This window comes from Antechinus flavipes, chromosome 2 (assembly GCF_016432865.1).
Source record: "Antechinus flavipes isolate AdamAnt ecotype Samford, QLD, Australia chromosome 2, AdamAnt_v2, whole genome shotgun sequence".
NCBI lineage: Eukaryota > Metazoa > Chordata > Mammalia > Dasyuromorphia > Dasyuridae > Antechinus > Antechinus flavipes.
The window spans coordinates 609,103,615-609,120,758 of record NC_067399.1 but is presented as its reverse complement, the minus strand read 5'-3'; the positions used below and the strand labels follow the sequence as shown (position 1 = coordinate 609,120,758).

Below are 17,144 nucleotides of genomic sequence, written 5' to 3'. Positions count from 1 at the left end.
TTATCAACACCCACACAGTACCCAGTGGTTGGCAAGATTCCTAAGTCATCTCACTGGCATCTTGGGATCAATAGACTGTGGCTCATTTACTGTGAATCTTCACAACTGTCTTAATCCACAATGAGTTAGACTGATATTTGTATTCTTGATATAGTATTTCCAATGCCTCTTCTCAAACAGCAATGGGAATCTATGATCACCAGCTGTTGGAACTAGAAGGAACCTTAGACATCATCTAGACCAACTCCCTTAATTTAGAGCTGAATAGGCCCAAAGAAGGAGAAGGATAATCACTCCAATTTATACTGTGGTTTAAAAGGGGAAATGATTTATACCAAATCACTTAGCAAGTTATGCTTAGTTTAAGACTAGGTCTCTAAATGTCTAGTCCAGTCCCTCTCAGTCTTACTGACCAGATCTCAAGACACAGCAATGTGATATATATATATGTGTGTGTGTGTGTGTGTGTGTGTGTGTGTGTGTGTGTGTGTCTACTTTTCGGTAAAATGGTGCTTTATTACAAATATGAAATCTTAGAAGCACAGACTCTTAGGGGGTTGGAAGAAATCTTCAAGGTTATTCAGTCTCAACAAATGCATCATCTCCTCTTTAATGCCTCTGACAGGAACAATCACCACTGTACTAGGAAGTTCTTCCTTCACCAGAGATCTGTCTCATTATAACTTGTACCATTAAGTGGTCTCAGCTCTGCTCTCTAGAGTTCCAGCAAATAAGGCTGATTCCTCCTTCAAAAACTTGAACAAAAGCTATCATACTTTCCTATTTTAACATTCCTTCTATGACATGATTTTCTGACCCCTTAAATATTCTGGTTATGCTCTTCTGGATGAAATAATTTTCTAAATTTCCTCTTAACATGTGAAACTTTAAAATACAGCAGGAACTAGTAATTCCCTCCAGGTTTTCCTGTACTAACACTTTAAGATGGCATTATTATTTCTTTTTGGGTGAGTCACATCATGCTATTGGTTGATATTGAATCTGCAGTCAATTTGACCCACTACTATATTCTTCATCTAACCTGTTTTTAATGAGTTCTCCCTTAACAGTTTTTGACTCTAAGGACAAGATATTACTTTTCTCCCTAATGAACATGCCTTGTATTCACATGCCCCTGATGTGATCAGATTGATTCTATGTCTTTTTAAAATTGATACTATTCATAATCAGTTGATTTTGTCCTTAACTGCCTAATTTGTGGTTCTTTGTATCTGAACTTTGTTCAGAATTCAGGTGAGCTGTAATGAGCTTAGAAATCTAGTTCTCTGCTAATCACTATTTTATTCTCACCTCAAGGAAATCTGTTACTCTTGAGGAAGTCTGGTCTAGTACTTTTACACCCCCCCAAGCTATCTTTCAAGGTTGTCTAGTCCTCCTACACCTAAGCTCTATAACCAGTCATTGATTTTGCCTTTTATGATGCCAAGCCAAACTCTTTTAACCAATCACAATTTGCTTCCCCTCCATGAAGTCCTTTTCTTTGTTCTATACTCCCCAAAACTTTTATAAAAGAGAACTAATCCCTTCATTTGGGGGTCTTAGCTTTGCTTAGGAAGCTGAGAGACTTTATTGGTAAATTCATGTTTTACTAGTAAATTGATCATGCTTGGAACTTTAACTTGGAAGCTTATTTTAATTCATATCCCTTTTGTATTTGCTTACACTGTTTTGTATGTTTGGGATGCTCTACCACATTCACCTATCGAACTCCTTCCCCAATTCTGGAGGCCAAGTCCTCTAAGAAATCATTTTTCTCTTAATCAAGTACCAAGGCAATGCACTGAATCTAATATTGGGCTTGGAGTCAGGAAGACCTTAGTTCAATTCCTGTCTTAAGTGACGATTCATGTAAACCTCTCTGGATCTTCTTTTCCTCATCTATAAAACGGCAGTAATAATAGCACCTCCTTCCTCTCAGAGCTGTGAGGATCAAATGAAATCATATACTTAGGAGCATACTACAGCTTTTAAAAAGCTATATAAATACTAATTAATATTTTTAAAACAAAGCTTCATTTTGTGGTTCTCTAAAACACTCATTCTGTAACACCATGTGTATAATATGGGGATAAGACATTCTACAATACCCTAAAGATCATTGGGGATATGGAACTTATCTTACTGTTAAACCTGAAGTCTCTCCCAATACTCTGCATGCAGCCCAGCTGCTTAACTTTTTTTCTTTAAGATTTTGCCTTAATGTTTTTGTATAATGTTCAGCATTATTTTTTACATCTTGATTCTGTTAGGTGATTCCCTAGTTAATTCTCCAAGCTTTGAATTATCCTAATTGAACAGAAATGCCTTCTACGTTTTTCTCCAAGTCATATCCACTGACTGACTTCAGGAAAATTATTATAAAAGATTCTCTTACTATCTTTCCCATCCTCCTTTTCTAAGAAAAGACTTGAAAAAAGATTTAAGAAAGAAGGTATATTTAGAGATGTGTTATTTCTGTCCTAGGGCAGAAGTTTCACTCTTAATAGCTGAAAGGAACTGAGGAAAGGGGAAAAAAGGAATTATTGGGAAACCCTCCAGAGAGAATGACTAAAAATATTCTTGACTTTTCTAAGTCGAAAGTTTTAAACTTCAGAATTCCAGATACTCCAGGGTAGGAAGGAGCCCCCTAAAATGATAATCCAGCATGGGTAATCACCTTTGGAGAAAGGAATAATTTTTAAACAGAAAAACTGCTAAAATACAAACAATTCTTCAATTGTGTATTAACAGTGATGAAAAGAGATAGTTAGAATTTCAACACTTAAAATTTTATAAAATGTTCTATTTTTCTGGTATATAGTAACTTCATTTTATTTGTCAGTATTTTTTTTAAAGGTTATAGATGATAAAGCAAATATTTCCTTTAGATAATTTTGAAAATCAAATGTTGAACTCCCTTTTTTTTTCTCTTTCCTCTCTGAATAGTTCTACCTAGAGATCAATCAGGGTAGGTTAAGTAAATTTTATTATTTAACATATATTATAGTATGCAGTGTATATAATACAGTATATATAAAATTTTAAAATACAACTTCTCAATCTGGCTTAAAGTTTATTCTAATATCATATACATGATGTATCTGGGAAATAGTGAGACTGAGTTCATAAACTCCACCTACCAATTCTATTGTATTTATATCTGATTCTTAAACAAACAACAAGTTTTGATTAATTTTTTTTTTACATCAGCCAATTTATACATCTTCTCCTCATCCCACAAGCTTCTCTTGTGAACCAGTTTCAGTAAAACCACATATATCTGAGACTATGTGAACATTCTGCATGGTTAATACCCTACTTCTTTGCTAAGAAGAGGGAAATGAATTTCATTATTTATTTTATGGACATAGAATTTGTCATTACAATTATTCAGAGTTTGACTTTTACTGTTTTTTCCCCTGATTATATTACTGTAGTAATAGTCTTACTATTTAATTCTAATGACTACTAATTAAAAATACACATTAAGAAAAAAAAAAAAAAGAGGCAAATTGTGGTACTCACATTAATTTTTTTGAGATACCGCTGTAGTTCTTAAGTAAAATCAAAAGCATTTGTTTTATGTGTAATGTCATCAGTAATTGACAGTCAAGTTTTACACATTTCACAAAAAAAGCTTTACTGTATAGTATTTTCTATAAATTACTTAAATGAAATATGTTAAGTTCAATTGAAATTAAATGAAACTAATCACAATATTAATAAATGAATGAATAAAATAAAGATCAAGAGAACAGACAGAAATGAGAGCAAATACATAGCTATAAATTGCTATTTTCTGACCCTCAATGGACAGGATAAGTTACAAGTTTATGATGATTAATGCTCTTCAGAACTCACAGCAATGTTTTCTTCTACTTACACTTCATACATATTAGCAATCAATAAAAATACATGCCATTTAAAATTAATATTAAAATGCAACAAATAAAAGAAATGATGAAATATATATCTCCACAATGCCAGATACTTCTAAGGCAAAGTAAATAATATATTGATAAAACCCAATAGAACAAACTTTTGGAGAAGAAAATTCATTCATATTTATCAGTGTATCCACAGGGCAATTCTTTATACACTTTTCCTACTGAGTTACTTACTTGTTTCAAAGCAGAGAGTTTAGGAGCATGCTGAATATCCCGAAGAGAAGAGTTCTGAGCTGCCAGTTGTTCAGTAGTATTCTTAAATTCGGGGTGTTGAGTTGTTAAGACTAATGCTGGATGGTTGCACAGTTTACGTAAATATTGTAATGCCTTTAATAGAGACAAAAAGAAAAAGAAAATAAAACTAGTCCTAAAACATTGGCTCCCAAGAATAGACAAACCGAAATTATGTGAGATTTGGTCATTTTAATTATGCGACTGGAAATCACTTATAGATTTGTAAGAGCATGGATGATGATGCTGAGAAACAAGGGATCTGTGAGAAAACTGAGTACTCTGGACAGGACACATAGATGTGGCACACCAAGCAATACTTGAGAAAGTGCCTTCCACATAAAGGTCTCAAAGAACCCTTTAGCTTTAAATGCCTAAACCTGAGGAGTTTTGAAGAGGAAGAAATCTTAGTAATTCCAGGTCTTCTCTGGTAGGACAGAGAAGGAAGATAAAGAGGGCAGGATATAGGCCAAATTTGATGGGACCACTGGGTTCTTTCTGCCTGTTGCCAAGAGGCTTCCTTCTCAATACCAGCCTCCTCTCTCCAGAACTTCCCTAAGCAATGAATGGGGTCCTACAATTACTTGTTATGTCCTAAAGATAATGCTAATGAGAACAATAAGGAAAAAGGTTTTAGGGCTCAAATATCTAGAGTTGGAAGAGACTTTAGTATGTGTCAGAGAAGTTAAATGTCCTGGCCAAGGTTACAGAGACAGAAGTAGAAAACTGTGGAGCTGGGATTCAAACCCAAGTTGTGACTAAATCCATTACTTCTATCTGTATTGAGCTATATCTTTCATTTAAGTATGCTCTGCCCTCGATTGCTGAACCCCTAACCCTCCTCCACAGGGATGCCATCACTCCCTGCCTACGTCTCAGGTCTACCTAGAGCATCAAGGATTCTTAAGAGGGCTTTGATCCATTCAATAGGAGAAAGGGAGGTGCACAACCTCCTTCTTTTCTACTTCCAAACTCTGGGATCTTTATGGTATGTTGTATTATGTAGTTTCAGAATTTTGAGTTTTCTGTCAAAGATGATTGAAATATTTTAAGAAAAAAAAAGAGGGATCATTTGAGACAAACATCTTTTATAAAAGCAAAAAGAAACCACTGGCTCAAATCTCAACCCAAATGACAACTACATTTCTTTTTATGCAACAAGATTTAATTATCATTTCTAAAATAAGCGTCTTGAGAATAGGATTTAAGGTTTTCATTTTATTTCATTTAACCTTAACACCTATAACAAGGACATAAACATGGTGTTGAATAAAGAATTTAATTAAGCAAGCAAGTAAAACACGTCAATGTTTAATGTAAAACCACATACAAGGAATCTAATGTATGAATTCTGGCAATTGCATTAAATAAGTCAACTGTAGGTGTAAAGAAGAAATCTGTACCTGGAACACATGCCCTGTAGCCTTTAGCTTTGGCTTTTCAGTTTCTTCGGCAAGTGCAGCTGAGGAAACGGTTTCGTCAACATCACATTTGGCACGAGACTTGGCAAAATCTTCATACAGCTGAACCTGAAGAAATTCACCCCCGCCCCAATTTACCAAATTATACAAGTAATTCAAATCATATAAATATCAAAGTTCAACGAATATGTAATTCAAGACCACTTTCACATTAAGAAAATAAATGTTAAATTCTTTAAAAAATTACTTCTACTATATAGTAGATTTAACATATTATGTTTGATTGAAATTTTACATACCAGGTATAGAATTCAATTCATATCAACAAGCATTTACCATATCTACTATGTAAAAGACATTGTAAAAAGCTGCAAAGTTGCCAAGTACATAATACCTAAAACATATGTTCTGAACTTCATTAGCTGGGTGACCATGCCAAGAAAAACTGATGGACAGTACAGTGCATAGGGCTGAGAAGAGCAGAATATATGAGCAAGTGAACAACATGTGCCAGGTCCTATGTTAAGTATTAGGGACACAAATAAAAATAAAAATAAAAAGTCCTTAACTTCAAGGAGCTTGTAATCAAATTGAGAAAATGGGGGAATGGGAGAATCATGGAGAAGACTCCAAAGAAGTCTAAAAGCAATGCAGCTGGTGAGATATAAATAGATATCCTGGAACCTGATGAGATGTGGGGTTCATGCAGGTTGAATCTTGGGAAAGGACATTATGATGGAAAGGTCCTGAGAGTCAACTAAGATATATTACTGAGCAGCATAAGGTGGTAAAAGGAGTTGTTTCTTTGAAGACAAAAATCAAAGACCCTTGAAATACTGATATATACATTTTATGATCCTATAATGCAAAACTCACTGCACAAAATTCACTATTAATCCTGAAACAATCTTGTTCAGTTTATAAATATCAGCATAGAATATATCCTTAAGCAGAAAAATCTGATCGATAATATCTTAGATTTCTAAACTGCCAATGAAGAGACAATATTTGCTTACTTTGTAAAGATGCATGACATTGATCACTATGATGATTCATAGTGATTGAATAACTATGGTTATTCAAAATGAGAACCCTGGGATGAAGTCAAGATTCATTCTAGATATTTAAAGGGCTTCAACAAGGTTCTTAGCTTTGGAAATTATCATTCTGTAAGTAAGCATGCAAAAGAACTCAAAATGACATAGGGAGACTTTCCTACAAGGTTAGAATGCTGTGTAAGCATATTTCAACAAACACTAAGTACTTCAGGAACAGAAGTCTGAAAGATAATACAGAACTCAGAAGAGACATTTTCCCAAAGGATTTTAGTAGGTTTTGGGGAAGGAGAGATGTAATGTCTAAAACTACTACAAAATAGGTGGCATATGTAATATTATTTAAGTGATTAATGAATTATAGGAGGGCTGAGTGGGGAAGATCAATTCCAATTGAGGGAAGAAAAAAAGGAATGCTTCACTGAGCAGACAGCATTTTAAAACTGTAAAGGATGGGTAGAGAGAAACAGAATCAAGATGTTGGGGCAAATACAGCCTAACTTGCCCACCACACCTCCTCTACAATGTGCCAGACCAAAGAAATCCAAGAAATTCAGAGTGAGTCATTTTTCTAGCTCAGGAATGTCTGTGAAGATAGATATGTAGATGCTGGGGATAAGTGTGGCCAGAAGCTTGCTGCATGGGGCACTCCGGTGCCCAGGGATTGAAAGAAAAACAAAACTAGGCATCTAGCATCTAGAGATCCATGCCTATCCCTAAACTAGGGCAGTATGCAGCAGAGTGGGTTCTGGGCCAATAAGCCAGATCAGAGAACTGTTTTAAGGGAGAGATCTCAAATTGGTCTTAGCTGTATAATGAGCAAAGAACCAGCTCTGGAAGGAATTAATAAATGTGTCTCTCTGAACCCAGGTGCAGAGCAGATTTTCTAGCCAGCAGCCCAAAAGGAAGACGTATAGGGGTCCCAAAGCAAAGGGGTCACTGAATCTATGGAACTTCCCAGATAAAAGTAGCTGACTATCCTGAAATCCACTACCAGGGAGGAGCCAACATCCCCTTAGCCAGACTGCCAACAGTCTCTTAATTGGTCTCCCTGATTGAAGTCTCGTTCCTCTTCATTCAATCTCCATACTAAAAATCAATGGCTTCCTGCTGGCCCCTAGGATCAAATTTAAACTTCTCTGCTTGATTTTTAAAGCCTTCCACAACTTGTCTCCAATCTGTCTTGCTGGCTATATGTAGGTGCTCTGGCTGTTTCTCATATATCACTTCCTGCCTGAAATGTACTTCGTGCTCACCAAGAGTTCTAAGAATCCTTTGTATCCTTCAAACTTCAGCTCCAATGCTCCTTCTACATAAAGTTACCCCGGGAAATGCTATTATCTCTTTCCAATTCCTCCAATCACTTTGTAGTTATACCGCATATACATACAATATATGCGCGTGTTGTTTCACTAGAAAGATGGTAGCTCCCTGAGAATAGGGAAGGTTTCATTTTTAGGTTTTGTATTCTTAGCCCCTAGAGCAAAGTGCTTGGCAAACAATAGGCAGCTACTCAATGACAGATGATTTGATTCATTTTTCCTCTAAATGCATACTTAAATAATTAGATGATTTCAGCATCTATAGATTTCAGCATTTTGAATTCATCACCCCTCTTTTACCTGTAGAGGACTAAGAGTACAGTAATAATCTTGAATAATTTTGGGTGGAAGATCCTGCAAAACATCCTCTTTCATTCTTCTCAAGAGAAACGGGAGGACCTGACGATGTAGTGCTTCCATTGCAAGAACTCCTTTTGTTTATGGAAGGGAAAAGGAAAAGTAATTCATATGAAAAGATTAATTTCTCCTCACATTAATCTGATTATGATCCCAATGAAATAAAACTGAGTTGAAGTAAAAGATCCTTTCTTACCTGCTTCTTGTTCTCTACTGGAACTCCGAGCATCCCTACTTGCTAATATAGGTTTACCATAACGAGCTGCAAACTGACGTTCAGTACCCAAAAATCCTGGCATAAGGAAATCAAAGAGTGACCAGAGCTCCAAAACGTTGTTCTGAATTAAAAAAAAAAAAAAAAAAAAAATAAAAGGTGGAAAGAGGGTGAAATGCCAGTTAAATGTTATACTAAAATATTTCCTGTTTAAAAAAAAAAAAAAAAGGAAAGAAAGAGTATTAAGAAAAACCTGTGATGAATCACCTCATTCTAGTCAACTTTTTATTTTTAGCCTTTTCTCCCATTACCCCTTCTTCTTCACTGTACAGAGGACGAATTGAAAATGTGCTAATAAGCTTTTTCACCTCCTTACCTTTGCTTACCCTCTCTTTCCTTATCCCTAGATCTCATCTTTGTTTTCTGAATACCTAACTATCCATTAATGACTCAAATTCCATCTCTGCCATGAACTTTCCCTAACCCAAACAATTAGTTAATACTCCCCTCTTCAGATCTCACAGAGTATTTTGTTGGAAATTCTGTAACATAAAATAATGCGTGATAAATGTACTCTAGTTATTTACAAGTATGTTTTATCTTGCTCTAAACTTGAACACTGAACTCACTAAAGAATGATCTGTAGATAATGGCAGTAACTGGATAATAGATAATGACTGAAGAGAGAAAGAGACATTATTGACAGGAGTAGGGAGAGACTCTCTCTGGAAATGACAATGGAGACCAAGGAGTATTCTGACTCTCCCGTTTCAACCAGTCAATGAGAATTGGGGGGATAGACACAAAGGATGAATGAAAATGAAGCTGGGGGAGAAAGAACAGTCAGGAAGTCCATGTCATCAGGGAGATAAGACTCAAGGAAAAGCCAGAAAATGGGAGAAGAAGGGGGAAAAAAAAGATAAGGACTTTAGTATAATGCACATCTGCTCAAATGACATTCTCCAAGTTACTAAATTCATATATCATATTATCTGAAGTAAAGTCATAAAAACTTTGAACATATTATATCATTAAGCATAAAAAAGGCAGCTTCTGGAAACTGTTACAAAATCCACCAGATTCTATTCTCTATAACTGAACACTCCTGACCACTCTCCTACACCAGCTTTTCAGGATCAACGCTATTGCCTTTGCTAATAAAATACTACTATACTTTCCTTAAACTTCCCCTCTTAAACCATGGAATCAATCATCAGGTACATCATCAGGGTCAGAGATATGAAGGTTTTAAAGGAAAATATCTTGTTAAACCAATCTAAGAAATTCATTAATTTGGTTTGTTATAAAATTGGACACCAACTATAAAAAAATCTCAATTTGAGTTTTATAACTTGTCAATAAAAAGTCAATTCAAACTAATTATACAAAATCTACCAGTATAAAAAACACAACAATCTGTTCACAATCAATAAATTAGTAATTTATCATTAACAATAAATCAAAATTTATTAATAACTTTTTGAAATGTGAAAATAAAAATTCATGAAAATTTTAAAATAAAATTAATGAAAATAATCTAATTAAAACCACTGTGATAACACATATTTACACACACACACCCCCCCCCCCCACACACACACACTAATTACCTGTATAGGTGTTCCAGAAAGAATGATCCTATAATTGGCAGTCAACTGTTTTACAGCTTTTGATAATTTCGTTTTCCCATTTTTAATGACATGGCCTTCATCAAGAATACAGTAGTTAAATTTAATATTTCTGGAAGAGTAAACATGAAATGTCTGCATCAGTTAACTTTTACTTATCACATGGTATGTATATATCACTGTTTGAAGAAATCATGAATCTGCACAGTGTCTAATATAGATATGCCAAACTTCAGTACAACAAGTCACTAGGGTTGTCTGCCTGTGATCCTCTGCCTTCACAGCACAAACTGCTAACTGATTTAAAGGGATTAAAATTTGAAGGTAACTTGGGCAATCATTCTACCTTTCCAACTTCTCTGTCTACTTCAATAAAGGAAAAGGAGTAATGGAAGAACTAGCTCTTCATCTTCTACTAACGGTTGCTCCTCACCCAGCTCCCCAACATTGGTACCCTATTCTACATTTTCTGTTCTCATCCCTTTAGACTCCTTTTACCTGGAACAAATTCTATGAAACACTCCAAAACTACTCCTTATCTACCCCGCCTAGGTCCTGTTCCAGGCTATGGTAATAATGTCATCCAAGCAGGCTGGTAGCAGCCAGGGAAATTTCTACTTCTACTTCAAAGTTGGAGTACAGAAGATTTGTTCCTGGCCTAACAAATTAGAACTTTATTCTATGAGGAAATATGATCACTTTAATGAACCATGGTTACAAGAGTACTATCTATCTCAAACACTAAAAAAAAGTTTTGGGGTCAAATGTGATTTTACTGGTGCAGTAAACCCCTAGTATACAAAATTCTTCTATGCTTATAGATCAGTAACTTTTAATGAGAGAAGAGACAAAGGGCATTAAAGTTAAGTAACTTGTTTAAGGAAAGAGTTAGCATATCTGAGAGGAACTGAATTTGCATCTTCTTGATATTAAGGCCAAATTATCTTTAAACTTACTAGGGATAATTGTGGTATGTGATGATAGAAATCTAAGGTGCTAAGTAAAGTATGAGGAGGGGAATGGTTTCAGAAAAAAAGCTAGACTTATATGAACTGAGTAAAACCAAGAGAAAATTATACACCATAACAGCCATATTATAACAAAGATCAACTGTGAAAGATTTAACTGCTCTGATTAAGAAAATGATCCAAGACAATTCCAAAGGACCCATGATGAAAAATGCAATCTACCTTCAGAGAAAGAGAGAGAACTGTTGAACTCTGAATGCAGACCGAAATATCTTTTTTTAATTAAAAAAAGGTTTGGGTTTTTTTGGCAATATGGCTATAAAAATATTTTTAATAACTTCATGTATATAAGGAATGTTGTATTTCTCATCTTCTCTAAAGATAGGAGAGGAACTAAGAGAGGGAGAGAATTTGGAACTGAAAATGAAAACAAAATTAAATGTATTGGGATAAAATAAACTTTCATGATTTGATTATAAAATTTAATCCTCAAGTAAAACATTTTCTGTGAGGAAATAGATTCGGAATTGAGGAAGGAAGTGTAGTATAATGAAAAAATGATTAGAACCAAAGTTGAATGATCTAAATTTGAATTCTGCTCTGCTAACTTGCATGTAATTTTGGGCAATTCATTTCCTCAAAATAGTTCTGTTTCTTGATTTGTACAATAAAGAGATACAATTATATTGTCTCAAAGTTCAATTTCACTTTCTAAAATCTCATGTTGTGTCAAGTTGCGTCAAGCCAGGATATTCCTTTTAAAGTTTCTCTTAAAGGAACTTTTAGGAAACAATCCTTTTGTAATTTTAAGTTTTTCGGTATCTAAAAATTAAGTATACTTAGAATAGAAAATTTAATAAATAGAAAATTTTAAATTCTTACTTAAAAAAGTCTATGTCATTCCGAACAACATCATAAGAAGCCACTATCAGATTATGTTTTTTGACTTGATGCTGTAACCTTTATTAAAAAAAAGAAGAAGAAAAAAGAATTAGATAAGCATATAAAATAATAAATTTGCTTTAAGAAATATTTCTGTTTGTAACAATGACTGAAAATTTTCTGTTTCAGAGATCTTACCTTACTCTTTCAGTTGGAGGTCCAGTGTAGTGCAAAGGATTGAGATATTCTTTGGAACAAAATTTACCTACTTCATCAACCCAGTGACCTGTTAAAGTGGGAGGACAAACCACCAACGATGGAAGTGGCATGCATTCTGCTAATTTAGATCTTGCGTATTCCTGGGCTCTTTATAACATCAAAACATAAAAAAATTACCAACTTTTAAAAATTTCTCAGAATCTTCAAGTTTTGCAAAATTAATCTTAAAATTACCTGAAACAGTGGTCTCCTGCTAGAATGCAAATAGACTGTAATGTTTTTCCTAAACCCATGTCATCGCAAAGAATTCCATGAAGCTTGTACTTGTTAAGAAATGCCAACCAATTCACACCATCCTATAAGATTTGTGGGAGATAGAAGGGAGAAAAATATTAATGCATTAATTAGAAATTTTATTTTTAAAAAGGCGTCTCCTTTGATAACAAATAAGAAATCCTTTAAAAAATGAATATGAAACATTACCTGCTGATATTTTCTGAGTTCAGCTTTGATTGGAACAGGAATTTTATAATTTTCTAATTTTTTCCCATCCAATAACTGCTCCAAAAAGTGTCGCTCTTTGGCCTTCAATTGAATTAATTCTTCTGACATATTTGGTGGGTCAGGAATGCCAGCCTAAAATAATTTTTCCTTTTAGTTTTTCAAATTAAAATCACAAATAAGCTTATACCAAAGTGTCCATCAAAACTGACAAGTTTTATCAGCACAAAGATACATATTACTTTAAATTTAATTGAAATTTTCACTATAATTCTGAAAACGGGGGGAAAATACAAGTGGAATATAAGGGATCTGTGAAAAAATTAAAATTGTTATTCAAAGATAACAAGTCAAAACTTTAAAAAATATTTTTAAGTACAAAACAGTATTTTTACAATTTCCCCCCTAAAATAGCAGTAGGCATCAAAAAATACAGTGCTTACATATCATACAATATTTAAAATCTTTTAACTAAATGATGTCCGATTCGCAATTCCAGTTCCCTAAGACCTCAGGACCTTTCATAATTTTTTTTGATGAGGCAATTGAGGTTAAGTGAGTTGCCCAGGGGTCACACAGCTAGGCAGCTGCCCCAAGAATCTTCCATAATCTTAAGAAATAAAATAAATTTTCCAAAATAAAGCACATATATAAGATATGCGCACACTCAGTCAAAATTTTAAAACTTAGCAGCTCACAAATGATTTTTTGCTTTATTGAAAACAAAATTCAAATACTTTGATACTAGCCTCAGAATGCAGCAAAATTGATTCTAATAAAGTCAGAATGAAAAAAAAATTATTTCAACATTTCGCTTCTTTCGTTCTCTTACTGGTGCAAGAGTTGTGAGTAAACTGAAAAAACAGGTATGGGGGGAGAGAAATAAGATTAGAAGTGGACTCTCAAGACTACCTAAAACTAAAGAATCATAAATCCCAAAACATTACTAAAAGATTTGGGGGAAAAAAAAAAGCTGCACTCACTTCTACCTGAATTCAAAATTCAGTCTTTGATTTCCTTGGAGTATATATGCATAGTAATCAGACTGGTATGAAGGGTATGAACATTTTAGTTGTAATACATGCACAAGAAATATCATTTTGGGGGAAAGCTGATTGAAAGAGGTGGGATTTGAGACACATTGTGAAATATGGATAGGATGAGAAAATGGCTAATCATTCTAAGCAGGAAGAAATGAGAAAACAGACAAGAAGGAGCATTACTTAAGAGGAAGATTAAGTGAAAGATAAGGTAAATTATTATATTTTTGAATCTAGGTATGTTAATTTCTGACAAATCTTAGTTATCAAATCTTTATCACAGATGTTTGATTCAAAGATTTTTTTTTAAACCAACTCATAACTTTTTTTATTCTAGTTGCAATGACTTTTAGATATAAAAGTATTTTTTCTTTAATTCCATAAAGTAAAACTTTTATTTTTGGAGATAGTCTCTATCCTTTTGTTGTTGTTGTTAAGAATTCTCACTCTAGCCACAGCTGCAAAAGTTACCTGCAAACTTTAACTCTTTTAAAAATTAATGTGCAAGCACTATAGAGAGAATTATAAAATATCTGATACAATAAAAAAAAGCAAAAGATACCACCTTTTCAATTTACCTCAAGTGGCATTAGCCTAATTAATGTTGCAAAGCATTGTGTAGCCATGAACCGTACACTGTCTGTCTGATCGCTCATTCTTCCCAATACAGGTACAACTAAAAGAACAATATATGGAACAATGCCAACATCTAGTTGTTCCATTACAGCTTGAATGAATGATTAAGGAAATTTTCAGTTGATTCTTAATTTAATCAATCACACCAGACAATTTAATACCAGACATCAGAAATACAGAGAACATTTTCACAGGAGAGTTTCACAATTCTTCGGAATGATGCTAAAAATAATTTTTATTAATGGAAATCCTTTTAATCTAGAGAATTGAGACACAAAAATTTTATTTACATGTATAAAAAAGTTAATTTCACTGTCATACTCAAATAAAAAAAGTGACAATATAATAGGTTTAAGGAATTTTATAATTTGTATAGATTAAAGGCAATTTTATCATAGTGTTTAACACATTTCTGGAATACTTTCCTCCCTCAAAATTTAAAGGGCATAATACATAATTTCATTTATTCTTAGAAGAATCAACTTGACTTAAATAAATTTAACTGGTTTTTAGAGGTTAAAATAAACTCTCAAGATTGGCTTGTTTTATTTCAATACCATTTAAAAAAGGAATAGATTTAAAATGCTATGCTAAAATCAATGTTTGTAAATAAATGTCCAATTTAGTTATTCAGAGATGTTTAACACAGATAGAGCACTATGGGCAGGAAGAATCTTAAATCTGGAGGCTGCCCCTCTGGTCTCCTTAGATGTATTCAATTTCCCTGTTTTTCAATTCAGAATACCAGGGGAGTTATGATCAGAAAAACATCTCCTGGTCATACAAATACAAAGTTGTAGGAAATTAATAATTTACTGTTGTTTAGCCAGATCAGACTTGTAATCAAGAATTCAGGCCCTAAATAAAACGGAAGGTAATTGAAATGGTACTATTGGTATTATATCATAGTTACATTAGAGGATAAATGTGTTTTTGTTCTCTGCTCTAGGAACCTTATTACCATCTATAATATCATCTCTATGATAAAATAACATCTAAAATCTAAACACTTTACAAATTAATTTCTCAGCACCCAAACAGTATCTTATTTAACAAGCATCCAAAAAAATTTTTTTAAACTATAATTAGATCAAATTTTTCAAACAACATTTTTGTAGGCTTGAGAAATGCCTACTGATTATTAGAAAATTTGGGGAAGAGAGGGGTCTAAATTTGTCATGCCCACAGTATGAAAAATTTCATGTGTTTTACACACATGTACACACATTTACACACAGGTATAAAACTTTGATAAACAAACATATCTACAAAATAAATACAGTCTTTATCATGTACATAAATCACTTATGCCTATAAGATCTTGTAATTCAAAATTTTGATTGACTCAAAGTACTCAAAATCAGCAATCACTTTAGCAGTTTCTCAAAGACTTTTTTTTTAAAAAGGATACAGGCAAGAGCTTCAATTGCACCTTCTTGTTTGGTACTATCATCAATTGCTCCTATCCATGGAAGAACTTTCTCTAAAAAAATGTTCATTGTTTCCATGGTAGCTATTTTGCTCATGACTCCAACACAACGAGCAGCCATGTGTCTCACTGCAGTGTTGGGATACTGAAGGCACATGTACAGATGGGGCAAATGCTGTACCAACTGGAAAGAAAAATTCAATTAGAACATGAGTTATGAAACAAATGTACTTAATATTATATTTAAGTGGTGGTTAAAAATCTAGAGTGATTCTGAATACTGATTTAATTACTACCACCACCTCACGCCCTTTTCCAGCTGACATCAAAGATATGAAAAAGTATCATGGAATTCTCAAAAGAAATTTTGCTCAGAATATTTTTTGGCACAGATAATTAGTTCATCAGTATAAGGAGTTCCTAGGGTAGAAACATCTTTCACCAATACAAACTGGCAATTATTCTCCATCTTGCAGCTGGTATCCATTAAAGAAAAGACATGGGGGAAGCTAGGTGGCGCAGCGAATAGAGCACCAGCTTTGAAGTCAGTTCAACCTGAGTTCAACTCCGGCCTCAGACACTTAACACTTCCTAGCTGTGTGACCCTGAGCAAGTCACTTAACTCCAATTGCCTCAGCAAAAAAAAAAAAAAAAAAAAAAAAAAAAGACATGAACCCAGATCTTCTTAACACTAACACTAGCCTCTCCTCCAAATGCACTACAACAATATATCACAAATAATGATAAAGTATTTCCACTTTTAAAGGGTAAAAAAATTTATAATCATTGGTTTCTTCAAACATCTTTCTAGGGCATACAATATCTCCTTATTAGAAAATAAAATAGAGTTTAATTTCACAAAATGACTAATATGGAAATGTTTTATATGATTGAATATTTATAACTTATATCAGATTGCTCTATCCACCCCAGAAAGAGAGAAGGAGAGGAGAGGGGATAAAGATGAGAGAAAGAAATTGGAACTCAAAATTCATTTTAAAATTTCAATAGTATTTTATTTTTCCATTTACATGTAAAGATTTTTTTTTTCTCCCTCCATCCTTTATCTCTCTTCTTCCCCAAGACAGCAAGCAATCTGATACAGTTATACATGTACACTCACTTTAAACACATTTTCATATTAGTCATGTTCTGAAAAAAAAAAATCAGAAAAGGAAAAAATCATGAGAAAAAAAAAAAGCAAGCAAACAAAAGGTGAATATAGTATGCTTTGATCCACATACAATGTTCTTTCTGGATGTAGATGACATTTTTCATCCCAAGTCTATTGGAA

At 33.6% G+C, this 17,144-nt stretch overlaps 1 protein-coding gene across 1 annotated transcript in view; it reads right to left on the bottom strand.

Annotated features, from left to right (window-relative positions):
* The window catches only part of BTAF1 (B-TFIID TATA-box binding protein associated factor 1), a 116,435-nt gene that overhangs the window by 12,433 nt on the left and 86,858 nt on the right, over positions 1-17,144 (bottom strand). The window contains exons 24-34 of the mRNA XM_051981635.1: positions 15,833-16,034; positions 14,364-14,512; positions 12,728-12,880; positions 12,479-12,600; positions 12,224-12,391; positions 12,026-12,103; positions 10,158-10,287; positions 8,530-8,671; positions 8,277-8,407; positions 5,582-5,707; positions 4,122-4,274 (exon numbers count right to left, since the gene is read on the bottom strand). Coding sequence (XP_051837595.1) covers positions 4,122-4,274; positions 5,582-5,707; positions 8,277-8,407; positions 8,530-8,671; positions 10,158-10,287; positions 12,026-12,103; positions 12,224-12,391; positions 12,479-12,600; positions 12,728-12,880; positions 14,364-14,512; positions 15,833-16,034 — 1,554 coding nt within the window. The remainder of the gene's footprint in view (positions 1-4,121; positions 4,275-5,581; positions 5,708-8,276; positions 8,408-8,529; positions 8,672-10,157; positions 10,288-12,025; positions 12,104-12,223; positions 12,392-12,478; positions 12,601-12,727; positions 12,881-14,363; positions 14,513-15,832; positions 16,035-17,144) is intronic.